The following is a 24579-nucleotide window of genomic DNA, read 5'->3' on the forward strand; positions in this document are numbered from 1 at the left end:
GTAGGATTCATGTTCCCAGTTTAGAAATGAAGATGTAGGGAACTGAAGCTGCGAGGTGATCTGCCCAGGGCCATGCTGTACATCACTTGCAAAGTCAAGACTCAAACCCCAGCAGCCAGGGTGCCGAGTCCACGCTTATACTGATCCCCACAAAGTTAATACGTTGCTGCAAATGACGGCCATAGCCGCCCCACACATTTTAATTAATAGAAAAGGAACTTCATTCATACGAAGTGTACTAATGCATTTATTTGTTAATTATTCAGTAATACATCAAAAAAATGTGTTTCTAAGCAAAGTCGTCAATTTAAAAGTGTGTGGCAACGTGTTAAAACTCAGGGAGTCAATGTCCTTCCTATACCACACCAAGGAGCACAATGGGAAATCAGCAGGAGAAGCTTCTGCCAGAGAAAGAAGAGTATTCACTTATTCACCTGAGCAGACTCTACAGAGATTCGAAAAGACAACAGCATCTTACAAAGGTCCTTGGCTGAAACAAGGAGGCAGAGGCATCACCAGAAAAGTTGGTGTGGGGTTGGGAAGCACAGAGTCTTAGTTTGAATCCCAATTTTATCTTTCCCCAACCACATGACCCTTAAGAGTCTGCCCATTTATACTTAGAAATTCCACTCCTAGGTATAAACCCAAAGAATAGAAAAGAGATGTTCTTCAAAAACTTACAAGTAATTGTTCAAAGCTGCACTGTTCACAAAAGCGAAAAAGTAGGACTAAACCAAGGTCTATCAACTGATGAATGAATAAATACACTAGAGTCCAACTATAACTATACAACTGACTATCACTCAGACATAAAAAGGAATGAAGTACTGAGGAATGCCACATATGGATGAACCTTGAAAACATCGTGCTGTGTGAAAGAAGTCAGTCAAAAAAGATCACATTTTAGGGGAGCTCTGGTGGCATAGTTGTAAGAAGCTGCTCTGCAATCCCAAAGCCTCGTGGCTCGAACCCACCAGATGCTCCACTGGAGAAGGAAGGGCCATCTCCTCCTGTGCCATCTGGATCCAACCTGACTGTATACAACAAGAAGAAGAAAAAACAAAAACCCACCACAAAACAAAACAAACAAAAAGATCATTATTTTGTGTGATTCCATGAATATGAAATGTCCACAAAGGACAATCTCTACATAGGAGTGGATGCCAAGGGCTGGAGGAGAAGGGAGTGACACCTAAGGAGTTTTTCTTTAGAAAGAGTATTTTGGAATTAGATGATGGTGATGGTTGCACAACATTATGATTAAACAACAAGGCTTTGAACTGGTTCTTCCTGGCCAAAAAAGCAGAACTGGAATGGACTTAAATTTGTAGAATGTTGGTGCTCCGGAATAATAGCTAGAAGGGGTAAAAATTTATGGACTGACATTCTGCAAGAAACTCAGCCTTGAGAAAGCAAGTGTGTGTGTTGCATAGCAACCAAGTCTCTTTATGGGGAGAAATGGAAAGGGCAGTAATCTGCTTGGAGATGGTGACCAACTATGTGGCTTTGGATGTGTGTCATTCTTCAAGATCCCGGCTATAACCCAACCTCCTGTATCAGGCTCTAGAAAGATTCACTACACCTCTTCTGAGTCTTAGCCTAGAGCTTCCACTTGTAACTTTTTCCATTCTGGTTATTGTTCTGCTTCACCTAAATTTTAAAAATCCAGGTCTGTTCCAATTTCACTTCGTAAATCATGAACGAACTGGTTCTAGGCCTTGCTAAAACCCAGTGAATTGTATACTTTAAAATGGAGAGTTTATGACATGTGAATCATACCTGAATAATAAGAAAAAAACCAAAGAGTTCTAGCTATGAGAACACTATTAAGCACAATGGAAACTGCTGTGAGTGTTAAATGGTGAGATGATATATGTGAACTGCTCAATGTGGTGCCTGGTACAGAGTAAGCGCTCAGATACAGAGATACAGCAGCTATATCACAATAAAGCACTACACTAACAACAGGCTTTCCGCACAAAATACAAGAAGTGGGTATGATACTGGACTGGACGAGAGGAGGCTGGGGTTCTTGAGCTCCAGCCCAGCTGCGCAATGGTGCCGCTGCCAAGCACTGCGAGGGCTTGTCACCCTCCTGTCTCTCTAGCTAAGAGCTATCTCCATGGCAACCACTGCAGCTCAGGCCAAGGGCTCCTGTTCCCAGCCGGGTGACAGCATTGCCACAGCAACCTGTCACGATGGCAAAGACAGATCTAGATGACGAGCTGTGAGCAGCTCCGGTAGAAGCATTGTTAAGGGATCCTTGTTGCCATAGAAATCGTACCAGGAAGGATAAGGAGGGGGAAAGAACAATCACAAATAAACAGGGAGGCCTACACCTTCTTATCCATGAGCCTTGAGACACCAAGGGACACAGAGAAGGGTTGGACCAATGTGCAGGAATTAGTCTCAAAGGAGACATGAATCAGTGTTCCTTGAGCAACTACTATGTGCCAGGCACCAGAGGGACTTGTGATGTGTTTGGCTGCATTGTTTAAAATTTCCTGAACAATATCCAGATGTGGTCTTTTTATAAACAACAAAACCCCTAACTACATCATTAATCAAACCACCACTTCTACCTCTTCAGCTAAGGGAACCTTCTTCCAGCCTTCTGCTATGTATCTATGCACACACATATAAAACATGCTTTAAAAACTTGTATCACTTAAAAAAATTTACTGGGATAGCATAGTATATATAGTTCTGTGACTTCTTACAGTGTACCTGGAGATCTTTCCACATCAGTAAATACACATCTAGCTCTTTACCACGTTCTATGGGTGCTCAATCTTATCAGTGATCACGAGCAATCACATTTTCTGGGTGCTGTTAGAATCCTGAAGTCACAGGTGAAATTCAAACATAGGTGAAGCGGCTTTAGTGTTCCAGCACAAGATCAGGCAAGGAAAGGCCGGGTAAACCCAGGCTGGCTAGTCCTCTATCGGCCTCCGTGTGCTCATCTGTACAACAGGAATAATCTCATCTTTCTGAAACTGTCCCAGCTTTCTCACAAAAGATGGTAGCAGTAATGAATTAATTGTACAGTGGCTTGACTACCAGCAAAGGCCTCCTATCTCCTTTGGCACATCACACCAGTACCTCCAGCACGAAGGGCAGCCGAAGGACATTCCAGCCTCAGAGTAGTGGCATCTTTGTTCTGGAACACTGGCACTCCCGTGCTCTGGAGAAGTAGATAGGCAGAGCCGGGGGCACAGAGAGTGCCCGAGGAATGCGGAATCCAAGGATACCTCCTGAGCAGTCAGCCAGCAATGGCCTGCTGTGCCTCTGGAGTGAGAAGCCACCTCAGGGCTGTCTGGAACACAGACCCCTAAGTCTAACAGATCCCAGCCCTCAGGGGTCACCTACACTGATGGTTTCCAGTTAGCACTTCATGGAACTGAATAAATGTCCTTCCCTCACTCAGGAGTGGTTTTCTTACCTATGAAATGGGTATGATCATGAGATCATCAGGCCTTTGTAAAACCTGTTGCGATCAATCGTCTAGCACAGTGTGTCTAACATGCGTGATTCCTAACACAGAGCAGGAGCACAGGTCAGGCCACATGGAGGAACTGACCCGAGCAAAGACAGACAGGCTGGTGCCAGGGCAGGAACACATTCAAGGAACTTCTAACATGCCTGGATCTGTGTCATCAGACACTGGCCTGACTTCACACCAAGTGGAAGTACCTGGCAATCCAGAAGGCATCTCCCAGGACCGCAGTCCTGTTAATTCTCCCAATGCTATTAGGGCTCCATGTTTCAGATGAGGAAAATGAGCCATAGGTGGTCAGGCCCCATGCCTGGAAGTTTTTGGCATATATTCTGTTAATCTTCCTAGCAGCTATAATTATTTAATGGATGACAGTGTCCAGAATTAGCCTGTGAGCTCCCTAAAGAAGGAACTGTTTGTCCTTGGTGCCCAGCACAGTGGACACAGTTGGTCCTTGGGAAAGGTGTGCTGCAGGAACTGAGAATAAACAGCTCTGCCAAGGAGGCACTCCCATGCCCATTTCCACAGACACACCTATCATTTCCAGAGGTCCATATCCACTGCTCCCCCACTCCCGGCCTGGCTCTCCCCAGCACCCCCTCACCTCTCTCGGCCGCTCCAGCTCCGCCTGCAGCACCTGCTTAGCCAGCTCAGTCTCAATGAGCCGCTGTCGAAGCTCCTCATTCTCTTCCTCCAGACGCGCCCGTTTCTTCTCCACCACCTCCAGCTCCTTGTGCAGCCTCACGGAGATGTCCTTGGAGACCTGGGCGGTGTGGTGAGAAGATGGTGAGAGCAGGCTGAGCGAGGCCACGTCACCACCAGTCCACGGACCCCCACCTTAGCCACAGAGCAACCCAACACAGGCATTATGACCTCCGCTTAGAAGACGAGGAAACAGGGGAACAGAGAGTCCAAGTAACTCTCATAGAACCGGGACCCCAGTCTCCCAGTGCTTACAGCAAAGTGCCATGCCAAGGACAGCATAAAGACCCTTCCTGTCTCTTCTCTCCTGCTGCCAATCAAGTTGGAACCAACTCATAGCTGACATTCCAGTGAGTTTCCAAGGCTATAAATCATCCTTCCTCATCCCTCCGAGCTGCTAGTGGATTCCAATTGCCAGAAATCTCAACCTTTGGGTTAGTATGCCACCAGAACCCCTTTGTCTGTCTCTCCTTTTGAAAAAAAATTATTTTAGCTTTTTTATGTCAGTGATTATTTTATAAATCATTTTTTTTTCCACACAAATCACTTCTGGACATTGTGTTTTATATGTGGATGCCTTTTCATTTACTTGAGACTGTTAACATTTCCAAAACCTTCTTGTGCAATTCTCACAAGAGCCTTTGGCAGAGAGTTCTTGAGGAGGAGAGCTAAATGATGGGAGAAGAAATCCAGAGCAAGATGGGCAGCCCTGGCACCATTCAAACCTCAGCCCTTCCAGTGACCAGGATGGAATCCCGGGCAAGTCATTTCCTCACCCTGCACCTCAGGCTCCTCAACTACCCAATGGGTTCAGCAACAAGAGGATCAACGACAGGAGGAGGGAATCAGCCACTGTGTGCAAATGCCTGGCACAGAGCCTGCCACACGATGAGTGTCTGATGAGTGGTGGTAGCTGTCATGCAAAGCCAAAGCTCAAGGGGGCATGACTTGCTGGACGCTAGGATGTGACCTCGGAGCCTGCTCTCAATTGTCTGGGATGGAGAACATACTCTCAGCGACAGGGCTGGGCAGGTGTCCAAGCTGTCCCTACAGGAAGAAGCTAACAGAGGTCCTGGCCTGGGATTCCATTCCTCAAGGGCACCCTCTCTCCTATCCCACCCTGGCTGGAGGCGGGGAGAAGTCAGGAGAGGGAAAATCTCTGCAGAACCACCAATTGCCACAGAGGGGTAACTGACCATGGCGGCCCCATGAGAGTCAGGGCAGAACAGGGCTCCATAATGGCTGGGTTTTTAAAAAATAGATCACCAGGTCTTCTTCCAAGGCATCTCTGGGTGAGCCTGAACCCTCAAACTTTTGGTCAGAAGCTGAAAGCATCAACTGTACCACCCAGTGACCGAGGATGAAAAAGGAAGGGCCTGAGAATCATAACGAGCATCCATCCCTCCACAGACTGGGGCCAAGATATCTGGGACTAGAGATGGAGGACAGAGGGACCAGGCTGGGATGCAACCGATTGTTGAATACCTACTATGTGCCAGACACAACGCTGTCCCACCTTTTTTTAAAAAAAATTTTTTATTACTAATTTCAATGAAAATTTACAGAGACTTTGGACTTCCATTCATTCATTGTTGCACTTTTCTCCCCTCCCAACCCTCGCCCCAGTACATTCCTCTTGGAAAAGTAAAAGAAAAATTATTTCATTGTTTTACAATCCCACCCTCCAGGTCCACTCCACTATGCAGCCTTTGTTCTGGACCCCTGTCATGACAAAAATACCTAATCACATATCTTTTTTAAAGTTTTCTCCCTCATCTGTTTCAATGCAGTATACATTATTTATCCCATCCTTCTCAGTCTCCCCCCAACCCCGATGTCAGTCCTGTTTTACAACAGTGGCACCATGCAGTATTTGTCCTTTTGTGACTGAGATACTTCAGTCAGCATAATGTCCTCCAGGGTCACCCACTGTGAATAATGTTGCATAAGTTCCTTGTTTTTCTATGCACCGTAGTATTCCATTGTGTGAATATACCACGGCTTCTCTATCCATTCGTTTGTTGATGGGCACTTAGGTTGTTTCCAACTCTTTGTTATTGTGAACAAAGCCGCGATAAACATTGGTGTGCATATATCTGCTTGGGTGGCAGTTATGGTCTCTTTGGGGTATATTCCCAGTAGTGGAATTTCTGGGTCTGTTCCATCTTACTGACAAGGAAATAAAGGCTTAGAGAAGTGACTTGCAGGGTCATGTGAGGCAACTGGGGGCAGGGCTAGGCTGGGGACCCCAGGCCGATGCTCAGAGCCTTGATGGCGCAGGGTCCCTGACAGCAGGAGGTACACATGGGGCAGACAGCCCAGCACCCTATGCCTGCCAGTCTCGGAAATGACTGTGGCGCCTCCTCCCCACCGGAAGGGAAGGGAGCCCTCCCTGGCTCTGCCCTCTGCCTGGGTCTGAGCCCAGCTCGGCATGGACCCCTTGGCAGCATGCAAGGCAGGCCAGGAAAAACAACGGTCAGAAAGGAAATCTGGTACTGCCCTAAGATCCCTTCTCTGTCTCCTACCCACCTTCTTCCCCTTCCCCTGAAGATCTCTGAGCACAGCCAGAAGCTGGTCCACCAGGCTCCTCCTCCAACCTCAGGAGGCCACCAAACTTTCCTCCATCCATAGAGTGGGGTCAGCAATGTCTACCTCTGTTATCAGAACAAGGAGTCTGCCAATGGGAAAACTGGATCCGAGCCCAGTTCCAGCATTCACTGGCGAGGTGACCTAGAACAAGTTAGTTAACCATTCAAAGCCCTAGTTTGCTTATCGGTAAAACGAAGCTTGTTGAAATCTACTCAATGAGGGCTGCTGTAAGAAATAAACATGATGGATATGAAATTCTATAGCTAAAATATGATAGGTACTTAATAAAACATTAGTGCTTGTTAATGCATCATCAAGATTACTGCTTCACTCTTGTCAAATACAGCAGAAAACTATTTAAAGAAGAGTGAAAAATGTTACTTAATCTATGTGCAATGATTCGTCCACCTTGGCTCAGTTACTCACCACTATCTACACTCTTGATTTTGGTGTCAGATTTTTGTCGGGTGATCGTTTGCTCAAACTTAAGGCTGAAATTCGGGGCTGCTAAGTCACACAGAGAAGCCTTGTCTGATCAACACTCCCATTCACTCATCATCCTGTTTAGTCATTGCGGGCAGGAGTGATGAGTACAGAGAGGAAGGTCTTAGCCCTCGCCGGGCTGACTCACAACTGTGTTCACAGCACCGGTAGAGCAGCTGGTACACAGTAAGTGCCCAATAAATGCTTGTTGGAGGAAGAGAAAAACCCAAGACTCCAACAAGTGAGAAGAGAGGAAGATGAAAGTGTGAGTGACTGAATCATATGGGGAGCTGACCCTGTCCTCACAGTCAAGGGATGCTCCCCTCAGCTGCCCATTTCACCCACTATTTGGAAGGGTTATACTCCTGCCTGGAGGGCTCCACCCTCAACTATGCTCCACTTGGGCCAGCTCCTCTCCATCTGGACCAGCTTCTTTATCACTTCCACAGTCCAAGAAGCTTTAATCCACCCATGGAGCTCCTTGCAACTTTTAGGCCCATGAATGGCTCTCTGTATTTCATGCCAAACCTTTAATGGGTCCTCAGTTCCCTCCTGCCCCATTCTCCCATTTGCTCCCCACACCTACAGGTTATGCATCAAGAGATCCCAATCCCAGGTGGCTTGTGGAATTCCAGTTTGGACAAAAAAGCCCTTTCTCTCAGATCCCCACACAGTAGCCTGGTCCCCGTGGAAGCCCGGGAAAGACAAGAGCACAAGGCCTGGAGGCAGGAGCCTAGTGGCCAGCACATGTTCCTTCCATCACTAAACCTCCACAGTCCCAAGACCTCTTTTCTCTCACAGATAACTTCTAGAATCAGCTCAGACCTGAGTACACTCTGAGGGGTAACATCTTAGCCTTTCACCTTCAAAAACACTTTATTATCTTCCTTCTGAGGTTCAAAAGGTCATTTGTCCAAGGTCACACAACTAGAAAGTTACAGAAGCAAGATTTGCTTTGAGAAGTATCAGTGCAACAGATAGAAACATTAATAATAATAGCATGACCAGCAAACTCCAACAGTGTGCCTGTCCTGTGTCAGGAGCTTGTAGCGCCCCAATTGTCCATCTCATTTGATCCCCTCAATAATCCCCAAGGTAGGGGGGCTGAGACACTAAGGGAGGCAAAGCAGCTGCAGCTTCCGCAAACCAGGGCAATTCCCCAAAGCACAAACAAATGCACTCAGCCATGAGGTAACTGTTTACAGCACAGAGGCCTCACTCTTGCCAACTGTGGCCACAGCCTCAGCCGGCAGCTCCCCCTGCAGCTCCTCGATTTGTCTGGCCCCAGCTCTGGGGCTCAGGGGCTCAGGGACTCTGAGGCTTTGGGGCTCAGAAGCTCAAGGTTTCTGGTGGTTTGGGAGTCAGAGTCTCTGGGGCTTTGGGGCTCTGAGGCCTCAGGCCATAAGGAATCCTTGTCATTATGAATCCTCAGGGAGGGGGCTGGGAAGGCTCATGAAAGAAAGTTCCACCAGAATGCTGGCATGCCAGCCTTTCTGTGGGTGAATTCTCTCAAAAACCTCGGGAGGGTAAGAACGTCACCCCTGTTTTACAGATGAGGAAACTGAGACTCAAGCAAGGGAGGCGACCTGTTTAGATCACACAGGAATTCAATCCAATGCCAAAACACTTTTTTTTTCTCCTCCTGTTTCTTAGAAAGGTCATTTTCTACTCTGGTGTGCCTGAGCCTCCCCAGGGGGTCACTTCAGGTGGTAATTTATATCCCAGAATCCAGAAGCAGACACCAGGGTCCCAGCCACGGAGATGAGGTCTGGGGATCTGCATTGTGAACCAGTCCTTCAGGTAATTCTATCCACCCTAGTCCGTGGTCCCAGTCACTTGTCCTACTAGAACCTCCTAAGTTCTCCCAAACAACACACACAGTGTTACAGCCAACATTAGCTCATTTGTCACGTGAGCATCTGCTCATTTGCCTGCCGACTTTGAATGATTTCATTTTAGCTTCACAGATATTACAAGTGGGGACCAGTTTTCCTTAAGTATACCCAGAGCCACACAGTAAACAAGTGGCAGAGAGATTCTCTGCTCTACTTCCATCCTGGCCCTGCCGGCCTCTGGCCAAAGTACCTGCTAAGGATCCTGGGTCTTGTTAGCTGTGAGGGCCAGCAGAGGTGGAGAGAGCCTGGAGGGCGCCTACACCAATAACCCATCGATCCACTAAAACCATCTGAGCTGCCAGACTCCTGCAGAAGTGCTGGTCTAAGCCCATTTGACAGAAGAAGGAAAAGGGGTCTTGAGTGGCAGAGGGGCGGTCAAGGCACCAGCCAAGGACCTGGTAGATCAAGTCAGAAGTGTCCTCAAGGATTTCCGCATAAGCATTCCCGGCCCCCTCCCCACCTGGGTCCACCAAGCCCTCTTGGCAGTGCACGGGAAATTGGCAATCAGGCGGCCTCCAAGAACACTCCTGAGCAGCCCCTGCACACTGAGGCCTGAGCAGCCCCTGCACACTGAGGCAAAAGGCGGGGTCCAGAGGCACCCAGCTCAGCCTGCAGACTGTAGATGAGCTCAGACTTCCAGCTGCAGGGGCAAGGAGAGGAGGGAGGGGGAGAGAGGGGCAAGGCTGCTGCTGATTGGCTAGTTCAAATCCTAACAAGAGGGGGGGCTCCCCTCCCCCCAGACTTCTGTGAGCCACTCCGCCCCAGCAGCTGTGCTCAGGCCCGCCCATGGACCTGCCAACTCCATCAGCCTGCAGCCTGCTGCCCTGCCCCAAGCTGCCTTACACCCTTTCCTCTTCAATCTAAGTGCAAATCTTTTTGTGAATCTCACTGTGTCATCCTAACTCAACTAAATTCCTGGGCTTCTCCACATATGTGCCCTTTAATCCAGTGACTGCAGTTTGAATATCCATGTAACCATTAAGAGCCCTTGTATCGCAGTGATTATACACTCAGCTACTGACTGGAAAGTTGGTTGTTAGAACCCACCACCAGAGGACCTGCGGAAGAAAGACATGGCGATCTGTTTCTATAACAGTCCTGGAAACCCTATGAGCAGGTCTTCTCTGTCCTATACAATCACTATGAGTCAAGATTGACTTGACAGCACTGGGTTTTGTGTTATCATCTATCCAGGGTACAGTATATTTTCATTGGACATAGCAGCACAGTCTTGTGGAGGTCAGTCTCTTCATCTGTTCAATGGGCCTACAACCGCACTGGACAGATTCAAGACTATGTGAGGTACGAAGCCTGCAGGAATGATTCTCGCTATTGATGTTCACTGGCCCTAGAACCTCTGAAATCCTAGCCCTTGCTTTGCTCCTTCATTAAGATTTATTTCCCGAATCTTTTCTTTTACTTTTCCATAATTTTTGGACTCATGTACTTATAACTTGTTAGTCAAATTTGTGTCTTCTAGGTTGCAACACCCCCATGATACATCTTCAAGGATATGAACATGTACAGCCAACCACAATCAATAAGAGTGCATCTAAATTCCAAAATAAATCTCCATAATAGTCTATGTGTTGCCTACTGCCAAAGGGGCCCTTTAGAGTAGTGAGAGAAGATCTTCACCCTGAAACCCACAGCATCCCTTTTCAGCAGGAAGTAGCTAAGAGAACACGCCATCCCCTTTTCCTTATGACTCAGGGTGAAGTCTCTCTCAGGGAGGAGTGATAGGGAATGGCAAAGGACACACTGACAAAGAAGATTAATCAGAACTGGCTTTGACAAGCACTGTGGCATTTGGACAAGAACAAACTGGGAGGAGGGTAGAGAGAATAGTGCAACAATGAATGAGTGGAAGCCCAAAATCTCTGTAAATGTTTATGAAAATTAATAAAATATAATTATAGAAAAAAAAAGATGTATTTCCCTGCATAGTCCACTGGAGAACCCCAGGGCTTGAATTTGCTTGTGCATTTGAAATAACTGTCTTCTCCAGGCCTGTGTGTCGGCCTTCATCACCACGCTGCAGGCGTTCAGCAGGTAGACCACTGACACTCCATCCGACCTCTGTGCCCAGGGCTCTTTCCCTGGCCCTCTTCACACATTCTGCTCGTCTTCTTACTGCTCAATCTGGCTTCAAACCAGGTGGATCCTCAAGGCTCTGTGTCTGAGCCAGATGTCCCCAACTCCTGGTCCCACAGTCCCCTTATCACACTGAGCTGAGTTCTGAGAGCAGGAAGTTGGGCCCAGGTCCTTCTCTGGGGTTTTAAGCCATCAGACCAGGGCTTACACAGATAGGGTAGAATTTTCTAGAGCACTTAGCTGCCAAAATGCATCTTGAGACAGAGAGAAATGAGAAGGTAGTGTGAGACTGGGTAGAGCGCTTAGGAGGCCCTGGGTCCATGCAGTGTGACCACAAACAGACCCTTCTTTTCTGGGAACCTCAGTTTTGTCATCAGGAAAATGGAAATAATAATAGCCTAAGTGTGGTAAACTGACATTTTACCTACATTCTCTTATATAATCCTCATAAAACCCTATGAAATAGGGGTTGCAGTTATATCTATTTTACAAACGGAATTGTAACACAGGGGCTTTGCTCAAGGTTACAAACCTTCTAGAATATTTGAGAGCCATGATGTGCAACTGTCTTATTCATCTCAAGAGCATTCCCTGCTCTCCACTCAACTGAAAAAACAAACCTCTGGTGGAATTGTGCCCAATGCCAGGCATGTGGTAAATCCTCAATAAACAGCAGCTGCATTAGCAGGGCTTTTGCTATGCTATTGCTCTGAGGAGTCTTTAAGATACACTTTACGAATGAGGAAACTAAGACCCAGAGGGGTGGTGTAACTTGCCCAAAGACACACAGGAAGTGAGATGCAGGGCTGACCCTAGTCTCACTGATCACACCTCCAAAGGCACCTAGAAGGATTAAAGATTCCCCCCCACTCTCACCTTGACATCCTGCTCGAGGCCACGAATGAGCTCACCATCCACCTGGCCAGTCTGGGCGGCACGCAGGCTACGGCGCTCGGCCTTGCGCAGTCGGTACTGCAGGATCCGGCAGGTCTTGCTGGCTTGGTCTAGCTGCTGCCGCAGCTCCTGCAACTGGTAGACATCCTCCTCCATGTAGACATCCCGCATCTCCAGCATCTCCGCCCGCAGCTCCTCAATCTCATCCTGCAGAGGTGAAGGGTGGTCAGGTTACTGGCCCTGTGGCAGTAACTGGGGCACGTGATGCAACACCCAATGTTATCCTAGGCACCTCAGTGTGGCTGAGTATAGCAGGCTGAACACCAGCCCTCCTGAATATGCCGCCATCCTAATCCCTAGAATCTGTAAATATGTTATCTTATCCTTTTTCCAAAAAGGATTTTGCAGATGTGATTAAAGGTTTTGAGATGGGGAGATGATCCTGGATTATCAACAGCGGCCAGAATAATTACTACCACCACCCGGAGTGGAGTGGAGGGTTATTCCCAGTCTTAGCGACTCCATGAGTTTCACAGCAGTACTGCTCCACTGAGTTGTCAAAGGAGGTGACCTTTTCAGGAGATAACCAGGCCTTTCTTCCAAGGAACTTGTGAATGAATTCAAACTGTCAACCAACTAGTTAGCAGCTAAAGTGCTTAATCATGTGGGCCACCCTGGGCCCCCTTAATGGAATCTCAGAGATCTTTAGAAATGAAAAGGTGAAGCGGGAGTGAGAGCCAGAGCACGAGATGGGATAATGAAAGAGGAGACTGAAGTGATGCCACTGCAGACAGGGGGCCACTAATCAAGGAATGTGAGCAACCTCTACATGTCAGAAAAGGCAAAGCACAGATTCTCCCTGAGAGCCATCCCACGGGATGTAGCCCTGTTGAGAGTTACATTTCAAGACTCATCTCCAGGGCTTTGAGATAATAAATTGTGTGTTGCTATATGGCACTAAATTTGTGGTCATTTGCTACAGCATCAGTAGGTAACCAGCACACAGTGGAAGGGGAAGCTTGTTTAGCAAATGTTTATGAGTACCAGCTACGAGCAGCCCCTGTGCGAGGCAAAGGGAGAGGGGACGGTGATGACCAGCAGTGACCTTCTAGTATGAACCTCCAAGTCTCAGCCGGAGAAATACCAAAAACAAGTACAACTATTGTTGTTGTTGCTGCTGCGTACCACAGAGTTGGAACTGACCCACAGCTGATCATCCAGTGGGTTTTTCAGAGGCAATTAACTGCCCAGGAGGAGACTGCCCATCTTTCTCCTATGGAGCAGCTGGTGGCCTCGAAATGTGTGCCTTTGGGATTGCTGCACAGCTTCTTGCCACCAGGCCACCAGAGCTCTATGATACTATTAAATACCAAGAAGTCAACTGGACATTGAAAAAGTGATGGGGAACGTGGCATGTTCCAAGGACATAGTCGGGGTGATATCTGAGCTGAGACAAGAACAGCAAAGTAGAGAGAGCATACACCAGGCAAAGGTCATTCCAGGCAGAGGGAAGAGGAGGAACAAAAGCGCAGAGGCAGGAAAGAGCTCAGTACATCAAGAAGACAACGCCAGGGTGGATAAGGAAGTAGGCAAAGTCAAGGGAAACTGACAGGGCCCAGCCAGGCAGGGCCTGAAAGAGCCAAGTAAGGAGTCTGGGTTTGAAGTGAGTAGTGGGGGGTGACCTCACTTCCTCAGTGCAGCTCTTGTCCACGTCTGTCACCAGCTCCCAGAGGTTCCTCACTTCTCCTTTTCAGTTATTATTATATGTCTGCCAAGTCTTTATCTAGCAGCTTTTCTCCCCATAAGACCGAGTGCCAAGTGGACCACTTTAAGCCAACCTCTTACCTTGCTGTATCCTCCACACTCAGGTGGGGCCTGGCATCCTGCAGGCTACCAACACATATTAATGGAATGAATGAATGAATCAAGGTCCAGTCAGAGCAAAAGCAGCAAAAAAGATAGACCGATGTGAGAACAGCCCACAGACACTAAAGTGTGAGGGGGAAATGGAGGAACCCCAAAGGCAGAAATATAATTCTATTTTACAGATCTGATCACAGAGTCACAAATGGGGAAACAGTACCTACTCTTAGGGTATATGAATCGGTTGAATGAGATTATGCAGCTATTTAAAAAGGCACCAGAGGCAAACCCGATCACTAGCTCTGCATGATGTTGCAGAAGCAAGGCGAACCAGGTTTGCAAAAGTAATTGTGGTGACAGAAATTTTGTGGCCTCAGGGACTACTGAGGTGGCACATTATATCCTAATACAGTATTAAAAAAAAAAAAAAGAGGCACCAGAGTCAAGATGCCCCTGAGGAACAAGAGAAAGTCCCCAGGGACAATGCTGGTGGAAGGAGGAAGATGGATCCAAGTAGTAAAAAAGGCTCTTTTGGGAACCACTAACTCTTGAAACTCCATTTCCAACAAAAATGGAAACAGACTGGGAAGAAGGACATACTATCCCTCATGCTCACGCCTCATCAGTCAGAGTGGCCACTCTGCTCTCCCTACCCCAGGCGCATCTTCAGGAGGAGGGGTACTTCGGGCTTCTAACGCAGAACCCCTCACCCACCCTCCCTGAGGGGATTGATGGGGGGGGAGGGGACTTAATGGCTAATTATTGTTCTGAGGTGTCATCAAATGGAAACTAAGTCATAGCTGATCCTCTACTGGGTTTTCAGAGGCTGTTAATCATACGGGAGGAAACTGTCCATCTTTCTCCACAGAAAAAACATGGGAGAAAATAGAGCAGCTGGTGTATTCGAACTGCCTGCCTCTGGGTTGGCAGCACAACTCCTAACCTATTTAGCCACCTGAGCTCTCCTATGTCCAGGGAAAGGATCAAATACAGCGGGCCGTGGGTTCTCTCTGTTCACATCTGTTTGTCCACAAGACAAGGGTAAGTGCTGTTAAGCCATAGAGTCATCTTAGTGGGTGACTCCTGGTGAGAAGAGGTAGTCTTCTGGGGTTGCCCAGCACCCCCAGAAACTAACTGGCCGAGCTGAAGGCAGAATCAGAAAGCATTACTCCCTGGTCCAGTTCTGAGCAATATGAAAGCTAACCAAAATTTTCCTATCATCTGGTCAACTTTTGGGACTATTTCTCAAATGGTCGAAAGCCAGGAGAGAAAGGCAGATATGACAAGTATTTTTTTTCTCTTAACCCCAGAAGAGACTGTCTCCCGATCAAGTGCAGGATTTAATCCCCACTTGCCACCACAGCCTATATCCCAGAGGTAGCTCTGGTGGCATTCGCCAAAGGGGGCAATCCTGCCCTGGCCAGAAGTGGAGAAAGCCCCCTGCCAGGCGCCCCACCCCCACCTCCACCCTAATACACAGACTCACCCCCTGGCAACTGGCCATGTGGACAAAGCTTGAATGGGAAAAGGAGGAAGTGTGATAGGCGATGATCACAGCAATCTGAGAAATGGAGAAGTGAGGGGTCCATGCACCACCGTTTCAGCTGACAGATTAAGGAAGCATGAAGGAAACACCATTCAGGAAGTGTAGACCAGTCGGCCAAGTCTGAGTTAAATCGGCCTCCAGATGGGCCTGTGTTCAAATTCCAGAGATGTCACTTAAAAGCACCTGATGTATTCATGTTGGTGGTGACATCGATGGGACTTGGTGATGAGCAGGATACTGGGGTCTGAGTGGACCCCAAGCTCAGGAGTGAAGGGTCAGTTGTAGGGGCTGCCCTGGCTCACAATGCTGGGCTACATAAACAGATACATGGCATTTAGATCATGAAAAGTGATGTTTCTCCAGAGTGTACCACACTCAGAACACTGGGGCCATTTTGAGAAATTACTGCTAAAGTTCTATAAATATATAGGCAGATATATGAACTCTGGTGGCCTAATGGTAAGAAAATGCACTGTCAGCCCAAAGCTGGACTGTTTGAATCCACTAGCGGCTCTCAGGAAAGATGGGCACTCGCTTCCCATTCAATTTATAGTCTGAAAACCTGCTGGAGGGTCGGCTATCAATCATTTCCAACTGGATATATATATACATACACACACACATACCCACACATACACTTCAATATTTTTGTATCTACAACTGAGTGATATCAATTACATTTATCACATCATATAACAACCTCAATGACAGAAGAGTTGTGGTGCTGGAGAAGAGTGCTGAATATATCATGGACTGCTAAGAGAAGAAACAGGTCCATCATGGAGAAGGTGAAACCAGGCTGCTCCTTGGAGGCAAGGATTTTCAAGCTCTGTCTGACATACTTTGGGCATGTTGCACAGAGGGACCAATCCTTGGAGAGAGAGATCATGGTTCAAAGGATGGAGGAAAAGTACAAGAGAAAAAGACCCTAGATGACATGGATTGGCTCAGTGACCGGGGTAATGGGGGTAGGTGTGTCAGAGACGATGAAACTGGCTCAGAAGAGCAGGGTTCAGAGCTGTTGTACACAGGGTTGCTATGAGTCAGAGTTATCTTGACGGTACATAGCAACAACTGTCTAGTTTCAATTTTTTCAATCATCCTTAATAGAAGCTGAGCATCCCCCAAGCAATGTGTCCTCCTTTGTCCTCTTTCCTATCCTCATTTGTTATTGTGTGCTATCGAGTTGGAAATGACCCACAGCTGACCCTCTAGTGGGTTTTCAGAGGCAAAAATTTGCACAGGAAGAGACTTCCTATCCTCCCCCTATCTTCATCAGCCACTAATCATCTTTGGTCTCTATACACAGGCCTGTCCCAGGTATGTCAAGTAAGTGGAATCACGCAATATTTGTCCTGCCTGTATTTATAGTGTGGCTGACCTATTCGATTCAGTCATGTCTGCAAGATCCATTTATCTGTGTTGTAACATGTCTCGGAACTTCACTTCTCTACGGCAGAGGAGTATTCTGTTGTACACATGTACCACGTTTTGCATTCTGTCTTACCTCTCCATCTTTTTGACAGGAATTATAGTTGCTGAAATTGTGCTGCAATGAATACTGGTGGGCCAGTATATGTGCTCTTGCTTTCAATTCCTTTGGGTACATACCTGAGTGGAACTACTGAATCATATGTGCATTCTTGCTTGCATTTTCTTGTGCTTTTTCTAAACTTTTTGAGGAAACTTCAAATTGCTTGGAAATCACTTAATTAAAAAAAAAAACAAAAAACAAACCAACAACTTTTCTAGTTATGAAAGTAAAACATGGTCATAGAAACTGTTCTGCAAACATTAATCATGCCTAATTCCTCCACCTGGTCTTGAATCACTGTCACTACTTTATTAGTCCAATGGTCCTCAAAATGTGGCCCTGGGCAAACTGCATTGGCATCACTTAGGAACTTAGACCGAAGTGAATTAAAACCCTGGGAGGTGGGACTCCCAGAAAAGATTGTAATGAAGGGTGGAGTCTAGGAATCTCTGTTTTAGTCTCTTTTTCCTTCCAGTCTTTTTTACCTAAAAATGCAGGCAGCCAGTCTTAGTACAAGTATTCCAGACCAAGGCCTGACATGAGGCAGAATCAGTAAGTATCTATTGAATGAATGACTGAATGACCTTTCTGATATGAGCAGCTGTCTCCCCAGGCCCTACCATTCACTATAGCCAATTTCTGAAAATGCAAGAGGTTGTATTAATACCAGTTCCATCTCTCTGTGGTGACGGGTGACAAGGGGGTTGGGAGGGGTAGTCTTTAGGGGGCTTGTCCCAGCTGTGTACAGAATACGGGTCAGCCCCTCCTGGCACAGCCCCACGCGAGCGGGTGAGTGGACAAAGGCTGGCTTGTGGCCCACAAGGGCTGGGTCTGCCAACTTGTGGGCAGGAAAAGTCAGGGATGCAAGACTTCGGCAGGCGCTTTTGGAGTTTGGCTGGACAGGGGACTGGCTCCCACGATCCTGCTTCATTTAGCTGAGTTTCATGGGCCTTGCTGGGTTCAATATATGACATAACTCCTTAGTCCTGCAGTCTCAAGTCCCACTCCTGGGAAGGGTCTATGTTAGCTCAAGTGGCAGCAGGGGACACAGTTGTCTCAGCTACTTCAAAGACAGTTGAGTGGCCTGCGGGGCACCTCTCAGACCCCCATCTGGATGGAAGTGGAGAGGGAGGCGCCAAACTCCCACTTGACACAGTATGCCTCATGGATACAGAACAAAGAGTCTCCCACAAAAATCAGTAGGGAACCCCCAAACCTCACCCTCCATACAAAATCTATTAACAAAGAATAAATACAATTCATACATAGTTCAGAGCACTATTCAAATAGTCCAGTGGTTCTGTGCTGCCCTGCAGCGTCCACCTCAGAAGAGAAGTGACCCAGGCCCAACCTCGCATAAGACAGGCCAGGTCCAGAAACTGGGAAAACGCTCGAAGGCATGCCACAGCCTGCCTTCCCCCCACACCCAGCCCCTCAGCTCACCTCCACTGTCCTCTCTTGCTTAAAGGCTGCCATCGAAATATAAACTGATTATCTAACCTGAGCTGAAAGGGACCACGAGGAAGGGACAGGAACTGGATAGATATCTATCCTCAATGGAAAATGTTTGCTTTGCTCTCATTACACAAGTAATCCCTGTTTACTGGAGAAAAGTTGAAAAAAGGTGCATGGCTCTCTATCTTCCACTGGTTTCTACTGCCCTATCCATGCAGTCAAGCCCTTACTCTGCTACCGGAGCCCTCATCCCTCCCAACACCTGCCTGACCTCTGCCCTCGCATGCCCTGCCCTACTGTCTCCACATATGTCACAACCTTAAAAACAGGAGAAAGATGGACGTCTCTTACAGTGAAACTTACAGCCTTGGAAAACCCAAGGGAGGATCAGTTATTAGTTGGTTCCGTCTTAATGGCAATGAGTTGACTTAGCGGGGGTGGGTAGTGGTAGCTCAGGGATAGAGTTCTCACCTTCTATGTGTGAGACTCACGTTCAATTCCTGGCCAGTCAGCGCACCTCACGTGCAGTCACCACCCCCCCTCCCCGCCCCCCGTCTGACAATGGAGCCATATGTGCTGCCATGATGTTGGACAAGTTTCAGTGGCACTTCCAAACTCAGATGAACAAGGAGGAAAGGTGGTTGCACTACTCCTGAAAAGCTGACAATGAACACTCCATGGATCACAAAGGTTCAATCTGCATTTGATTCTGGTCTGCACAGGAGCAGACAACAAGCGTTGTACTCCACTGGGCAAAGGTAGCCTAGAGTCAACGACTCAACAGCGGCCAACACCTCTTGTTGGAAGCTCACTAATGACTAGGTCTGAGGGTGATGTCTGCAATGTGTCACGGTGCTAACCAAAAGCAGAGCATCTTCAGTGGTTCAAATTCACCAATCGTTCTATAGGACAAAGATGGGCAGTCTCCTCCCATTACGACTGACCACCTCAGAAACCCAATGGAAGGTCACTATTATTTGGAATTGATTAGATAGCAGTGAGTTTCTCAGATGGGCATTAAGGAGCCTTGGTAGGACAGTGGTGATAGCATGCAGTTGCTAACCAGAAGGTCAAAAGTACAAAACTCCCAGTCACTCCATGGGAGAAATATTCTGCATTTAAAAAGATTTACAGCCTCAGAAACCACGAGTATTCAACTCTGTTTGACAGGGTCCTTAGGAACTGGAATAAACTCAATGGCAGTGGGTATATACATGCCTTAAAGAAGTTCTGGTTGTGCAGTGGTTAGGCACTCAGCTAACTGAAAGACTGGTAGTTTGAACCCACTATTCATCATGAGAAGATGTGGCAGCTCAATTCTGAAAGGCATACAGCCTTGGAAAAGCTATGGGACAGTTCAACCTTGGGCTTCAGCTTCACAATGAGTCAGAAGTGACTAACAGCAACGGCTTCAGTTTTTATGGGTTACACATACATTACTTGTTATGAGTCGGAAATGACCCAACAGCACCCAACATATACATTACTAACTGACAGCTTAATCTTCTTAACCAACCATATAGAGACAGGTACTGGAAATGTTCCTATTTTGCAGATAAGGACACTAAGACGCAGAAACTTCCCAGAGCAGCTTGAACAAGACAGTAACTCAGATGGAAGAAACAAAGGATCCTGCCTGGACCAGAGGATCCTAACTATGGATACCACTTCCACATCTGCTAGGACCTTGCCACGCTAGCTCATCCTTCCAGAACATTCCCTCCTTCCCTAACCTGATTCAGATCCAATACTCTAAACACCACAATTTCTTGTGCTAGCAACTTTGGGATGTATTTGCTTGTTTTTAAGTCCCTGTTCACCAAGGGGAGGGCCAGAGCTGAGTCCAATTCACGTCGTGTCCACTGTATCGTCAAGAAAGAATGGGAAAGGAGCAGGCACCCATCGCTGTCTGTGGGTGGACGAGTGCGGTTTCTGCCCCACTCAGCCTCTCTCCACTGCCTGGGGGCAGACGAGCCAACCTGATCTCAGCCTCAAGTCAAGGGGTCAGGGAGGCCCTGGGTAGCTCCAGACCTGGTGTCAGATCCCCCTACCACCCTAGGAAAATGGGAAGGACCTATCTATCCATCATTTCTCCTGCTCAGCCACCCACTTTTTGCCCACAAAGTGCATCTCTGTCCACTCCTGGTAACCCATCAGGTCAGCCTGCAGGAAGTAGTCTCTCAAAGGCAGATTCACTCCCTGGGATGAACCAATTCCCAAGACTCCTAGGGGAATTGGTCAGGAAGAGTCTCTTGGGGCAGGCTGGGCCGGAGGGCCAAACATGAGCTCACACTGCTGCTAATAATAGCGAGACTTCACAGGCCAGCACAGGGCTCCACAGTTTACAGAGACATTCCATCTGAATCACTTCACGGATGCTCACAGAAATCTCCTGACGGGTCAGGACCACCATCCCTGTCCTACAGACAAACAGCCGCACAGAAGCACAGGGAGGATGGGCTGGTCCTGGTGAAATCTCCGTCTTCCAGATCTCTCCTTAGCATCAGATTCAGAGGCCACGAAACAATTACAGCTTTTTTCCCACCTGAAAGTTAGCATTTCCTTCTATTTTGGACCTCTGCAAACCAAGGTTGTATTAGTGATACCTGTGACTTTGCCACCACAAGAAACCACAGACACTTTCATATCGCGTAGAAGAAATGTCAAAATATTATCTGCACTCAGCAGTATTTTGAAATTACAGTAAACAGACCTGTCACCAGATCTAATGAGTTAATAAATACACATATTACCATAGCATAATTTTTAGACTATTTTGATAATTGCTTTTCTTTTCCTTTGTATTTAGTCTTAAAGTCAAAATCAAACCTTATTATCATCGAGTCAATTATGACCCATAGTGATTAAGATAGGACAGAATAAAACTGCTCCATTGGAGCTCTGATGGCTTAGTGGTAAGGAGTTATGCTGCCAACCCAAAAGTACACCGTTCAAGTCCACCAGCTGCTTCATCGAAGAAAAATGGACAATCAACTTCCATGCAATTTACTGCCTATGAAAACCTGCTGGAGGGTCAGCTAGTAGTCGGTTCCAACTCGATGGTATATAATAACAACAATTTTCATGGAAGCAGAATGCCACATCTTTCCTTGTAGAGCAGTTGGTAGGTTCCAACTGTTGACCTTGGGTGAGAAGACAAGTGCTTAAGTATTGAGTGACCATCTACTAAAATCCCGCTGACTCCCCACATAGCAACCCCACAGGACACGGCAGAACTGCCCTACAGCGTTTCCAAGGCTCTTTAAACAACAGACTGCCATATCGTTCTTCTGCAGAGCAGCTGTGAGTTTGAACAGCTAACCACCGACCCACATAGGACTTCTTAAACATTTCATCCTAAACATTTCCAAACTTTATTCTAAAAACTTTTCTCAGCAGAGGGTGAAAAGGTAAGAGGGAACTTTCATTCTCTCTGGAACCAAATGTCTCATCTTTGGAATCTGTGCTTCACATTCTCCACCATCAGGGCATAAAGCTGGAAGACCAGAGCTCTGCTCTCAAAGCCATAAGAAATGCTTTAACAAAGAGAGATTTCTTTGGGAAGCCTACACAACTGTAAGATCTTTGTATGCTCTTTGTACACTGGGGACTGAGAAGGAAGTTTACATTTAGGAATCAGTAGACCACTTAATGTGACTCCAGACACACGGGTAAGAGAGAGTGGTCTGTAGAGAGGGTGAGAAGGCCATCCCTAACCTGTGGGTCTGGAATGAAATGACAAAGCAATGAACCCAACTGACGCTCAGGTTAGTGGAGGCAGAGAGGGAATCACAGGCTTCCCAAAGGGGGAGGTTACCTCTTAGCAGACATTGAGGGGCCCCGCCAGACATCTCTCATCAGTCCCCATCAGGTTGGAGTGCACACTTCCTTTAACTTCCAACAGACATCAGGCTGGCCTCACTTCTATTCCTTTGCACATGCCATTCTCTCTGGTTGGACTTCCCTGCCCTCCATCTCAATGCTGCTGGCTTCTACTCCTGCTCTCCTGCTGAAAGTCTCAATGAAATGTCACCTCAAAAGGGAAGCTCTCTTGCCCCATCGAGGACTATTACTGTCCATCTCAGAGCTTTCCTGCAATCCAGGCTACCTTGGCTTACTAGGGCTGCCATAACAAAGTGCCAGAACCTGGGAGACTTGTAAGAACAGAATTTCTTGTTCATTGTTTCACCATTCTAGAGGCTGGTAGATCCAATGCCAGAGTGTTGGCTCTGTTGACCCTTTCTGAGGGAGAATGTATTCCATGCTTCTCTCCTATCAACTACTAATGGCTGGGAGGCAATCCCTCCTTCTTCACATGGCCATCATCTTTCTTTTATAGGACACTGCTCATCCTGGATTAAGACTCACTCCATCTACCCTATTGAGGGAGCTCTGGTGGCTTAGTGGTTAAGGAGTTGCACTTCCAACTCAAAGAAACACAGTTCGAATCCAACATCTGCTGCGTAGGAGAAAGATGGGCAAACTCCTCCTGTGCAATTACTGCCTCAGAAAACACACTGGAGATTCAACTAGGAATTGGTTCTGACTCCACAATATACAACAACTGCCCTACTGAGGTGCTCTGATAGCGCAGTCATTAAAGTGTTCCAGCTGCTAACCAAAACGGTGGCAGTTCAAACCCACCAGCCCCTCCATGGGAAAAAGATGTGGCAGTCGGCTTCCTTAAGATTTAGAGCTTTGGGGGCTATGGAGCAGCTCTACTCAATCCTACAGGATCACTAGTAGTGGAAAAAGGAGTCAGTGGTGTTGGTTCCACCATATTATGACTTCACATTAACTTAACTGATAACACCTTCAGAGATCTATTCCCAAACTAAGCAGTGTTCACAGGTATCAAGGGTTAAACCCTCAACCAAAGATTCTGACTCAATATATCCTATATGACAAAGCAGAACTGGCCACAAGGTTTCCAAGGCTGAATCTCTAGGGAAGCCGACTGTCACATCTTTTTCCTGAGGCACGGCTGGTAAGTCTGAACACTCAACCTTTCAGTTAGTAGCCAAGTGCTTAAACACTGTGTCATCAGGCCTCCTTCTGAGCAGTGAAGACATCACTATCTTTGTAGAGGACACAAAAGAATCCACAAACCCAGCTTATTTAAGTGTGAGACTGATTATTTTGCTTATTTGGTTACTTGAATCAAGTTGGGCTCTCCTAGAAAGTAAGCTTCAAGAAGGAAGTGCTCGGCACAGTGCCTGGCATACATGGAACAGTCAGTAAAGAGCTGCTGGATGAATAAATGGATCCTAAGAGGGGAATCCTCTCAGGAAAGCAAGAATTGATGCCTCTGAATGGTGATGTTGGCAGAGACCACGAAATATCTCATAGACTGCCAAAAGAACAAACAAATCTGTCTTGGAAGTGAAGCCAGAGTGCTCTTTGGAAGCAAGAGCGGTGAGACTTCTCACATACTTTGGGCGTGTTATCAGGAGGAAGCAGTCCCTAGAGAAGGACATCTTATCTGGAAAACTAGAGAGTCAGTGATAAAAAAAGAAGACCGTCAATGAGCTAGATTAACAGTGACTACAGCACTACGCTTAAGCACAGCAGAGGCTGAGGATGGGGGGCAGCATCAGGTAAGGTTCACTCTGTTGGTCACAGGGTCACTATGAGCCAGAGCCAATTAGATGGTAATTAACAACAACAACAACAACAACAACAACAAAGAGAGGGAGAGTCGTGATCCCCACTCAACTTCCTGCAGAAAACTACTTCAGCAACACTGTCCATGTCGGAGTCTCACTCTCTGATTCTGTGAAGCCAAAGGCCCTGGAGACTCCAGACCCCAACAGTGTTGTTGTTAGGTGTCATCAAGTCGACTATGAGTCATATCGACCCTACAAACAGACAGATCTGAACTTTGCTCTGTCCTGCTCACAATCTCTGATATATGTGCCCAAGCCCACTGTTACAGTCACTGCGTTAATCCATCTTGTTAAGAGTCTTTCTTTCCACAAACCTCCACCTTCCCCAGCATGACGTCTTTTTCCAAGGACTGGCAACATGT

The 24579-nt window shown here is 47.2% G+C and overlaps 1 protein-coding gene across 1 annotated transcript in view; it reads right to left on the minus strand.

Moving 5' to 3' along the window:
* The window catches only part of SOGA1 (suppressor of glucose, autophagy associated 1), an 80829-nt gene that overhangs the window by 44068 nt on the left and 12182 nt on the right, over positions 1-24579 (minus strand). Inside the window, exons 2-3 of the mRNA XM_006881503.1 lie at positions 12136-12360; positions 4101-4259 (exon numbers count right to left, since the gene is read on the minus strand). Of these exons, the coding sequence (XP_006881565.1) occupies positions 4101-4259; positions 12136-12360 (384 nt within the window). The remainder of the gene's footprint in view (positions 1-4100; positions 4260-12135; positions 12361-24579) is intronic.

Source organism: Elephantulus edwardii, unplaced genomic scaffold, assembly GCF_000299155.1.
Source record: "Elephantulus edwardii isolate Elephantulus edwardi_28Jun2011 unplaced genomic scaffold, EleEdw1.0 scaffold00015, whole genome shotgun sequence".
NCBI lineage: Eukaryota > Metazoa > Chordata > Mammalia > Macroscelidea > Macroscelididae > Elephantulus > Elephantulus edwardii.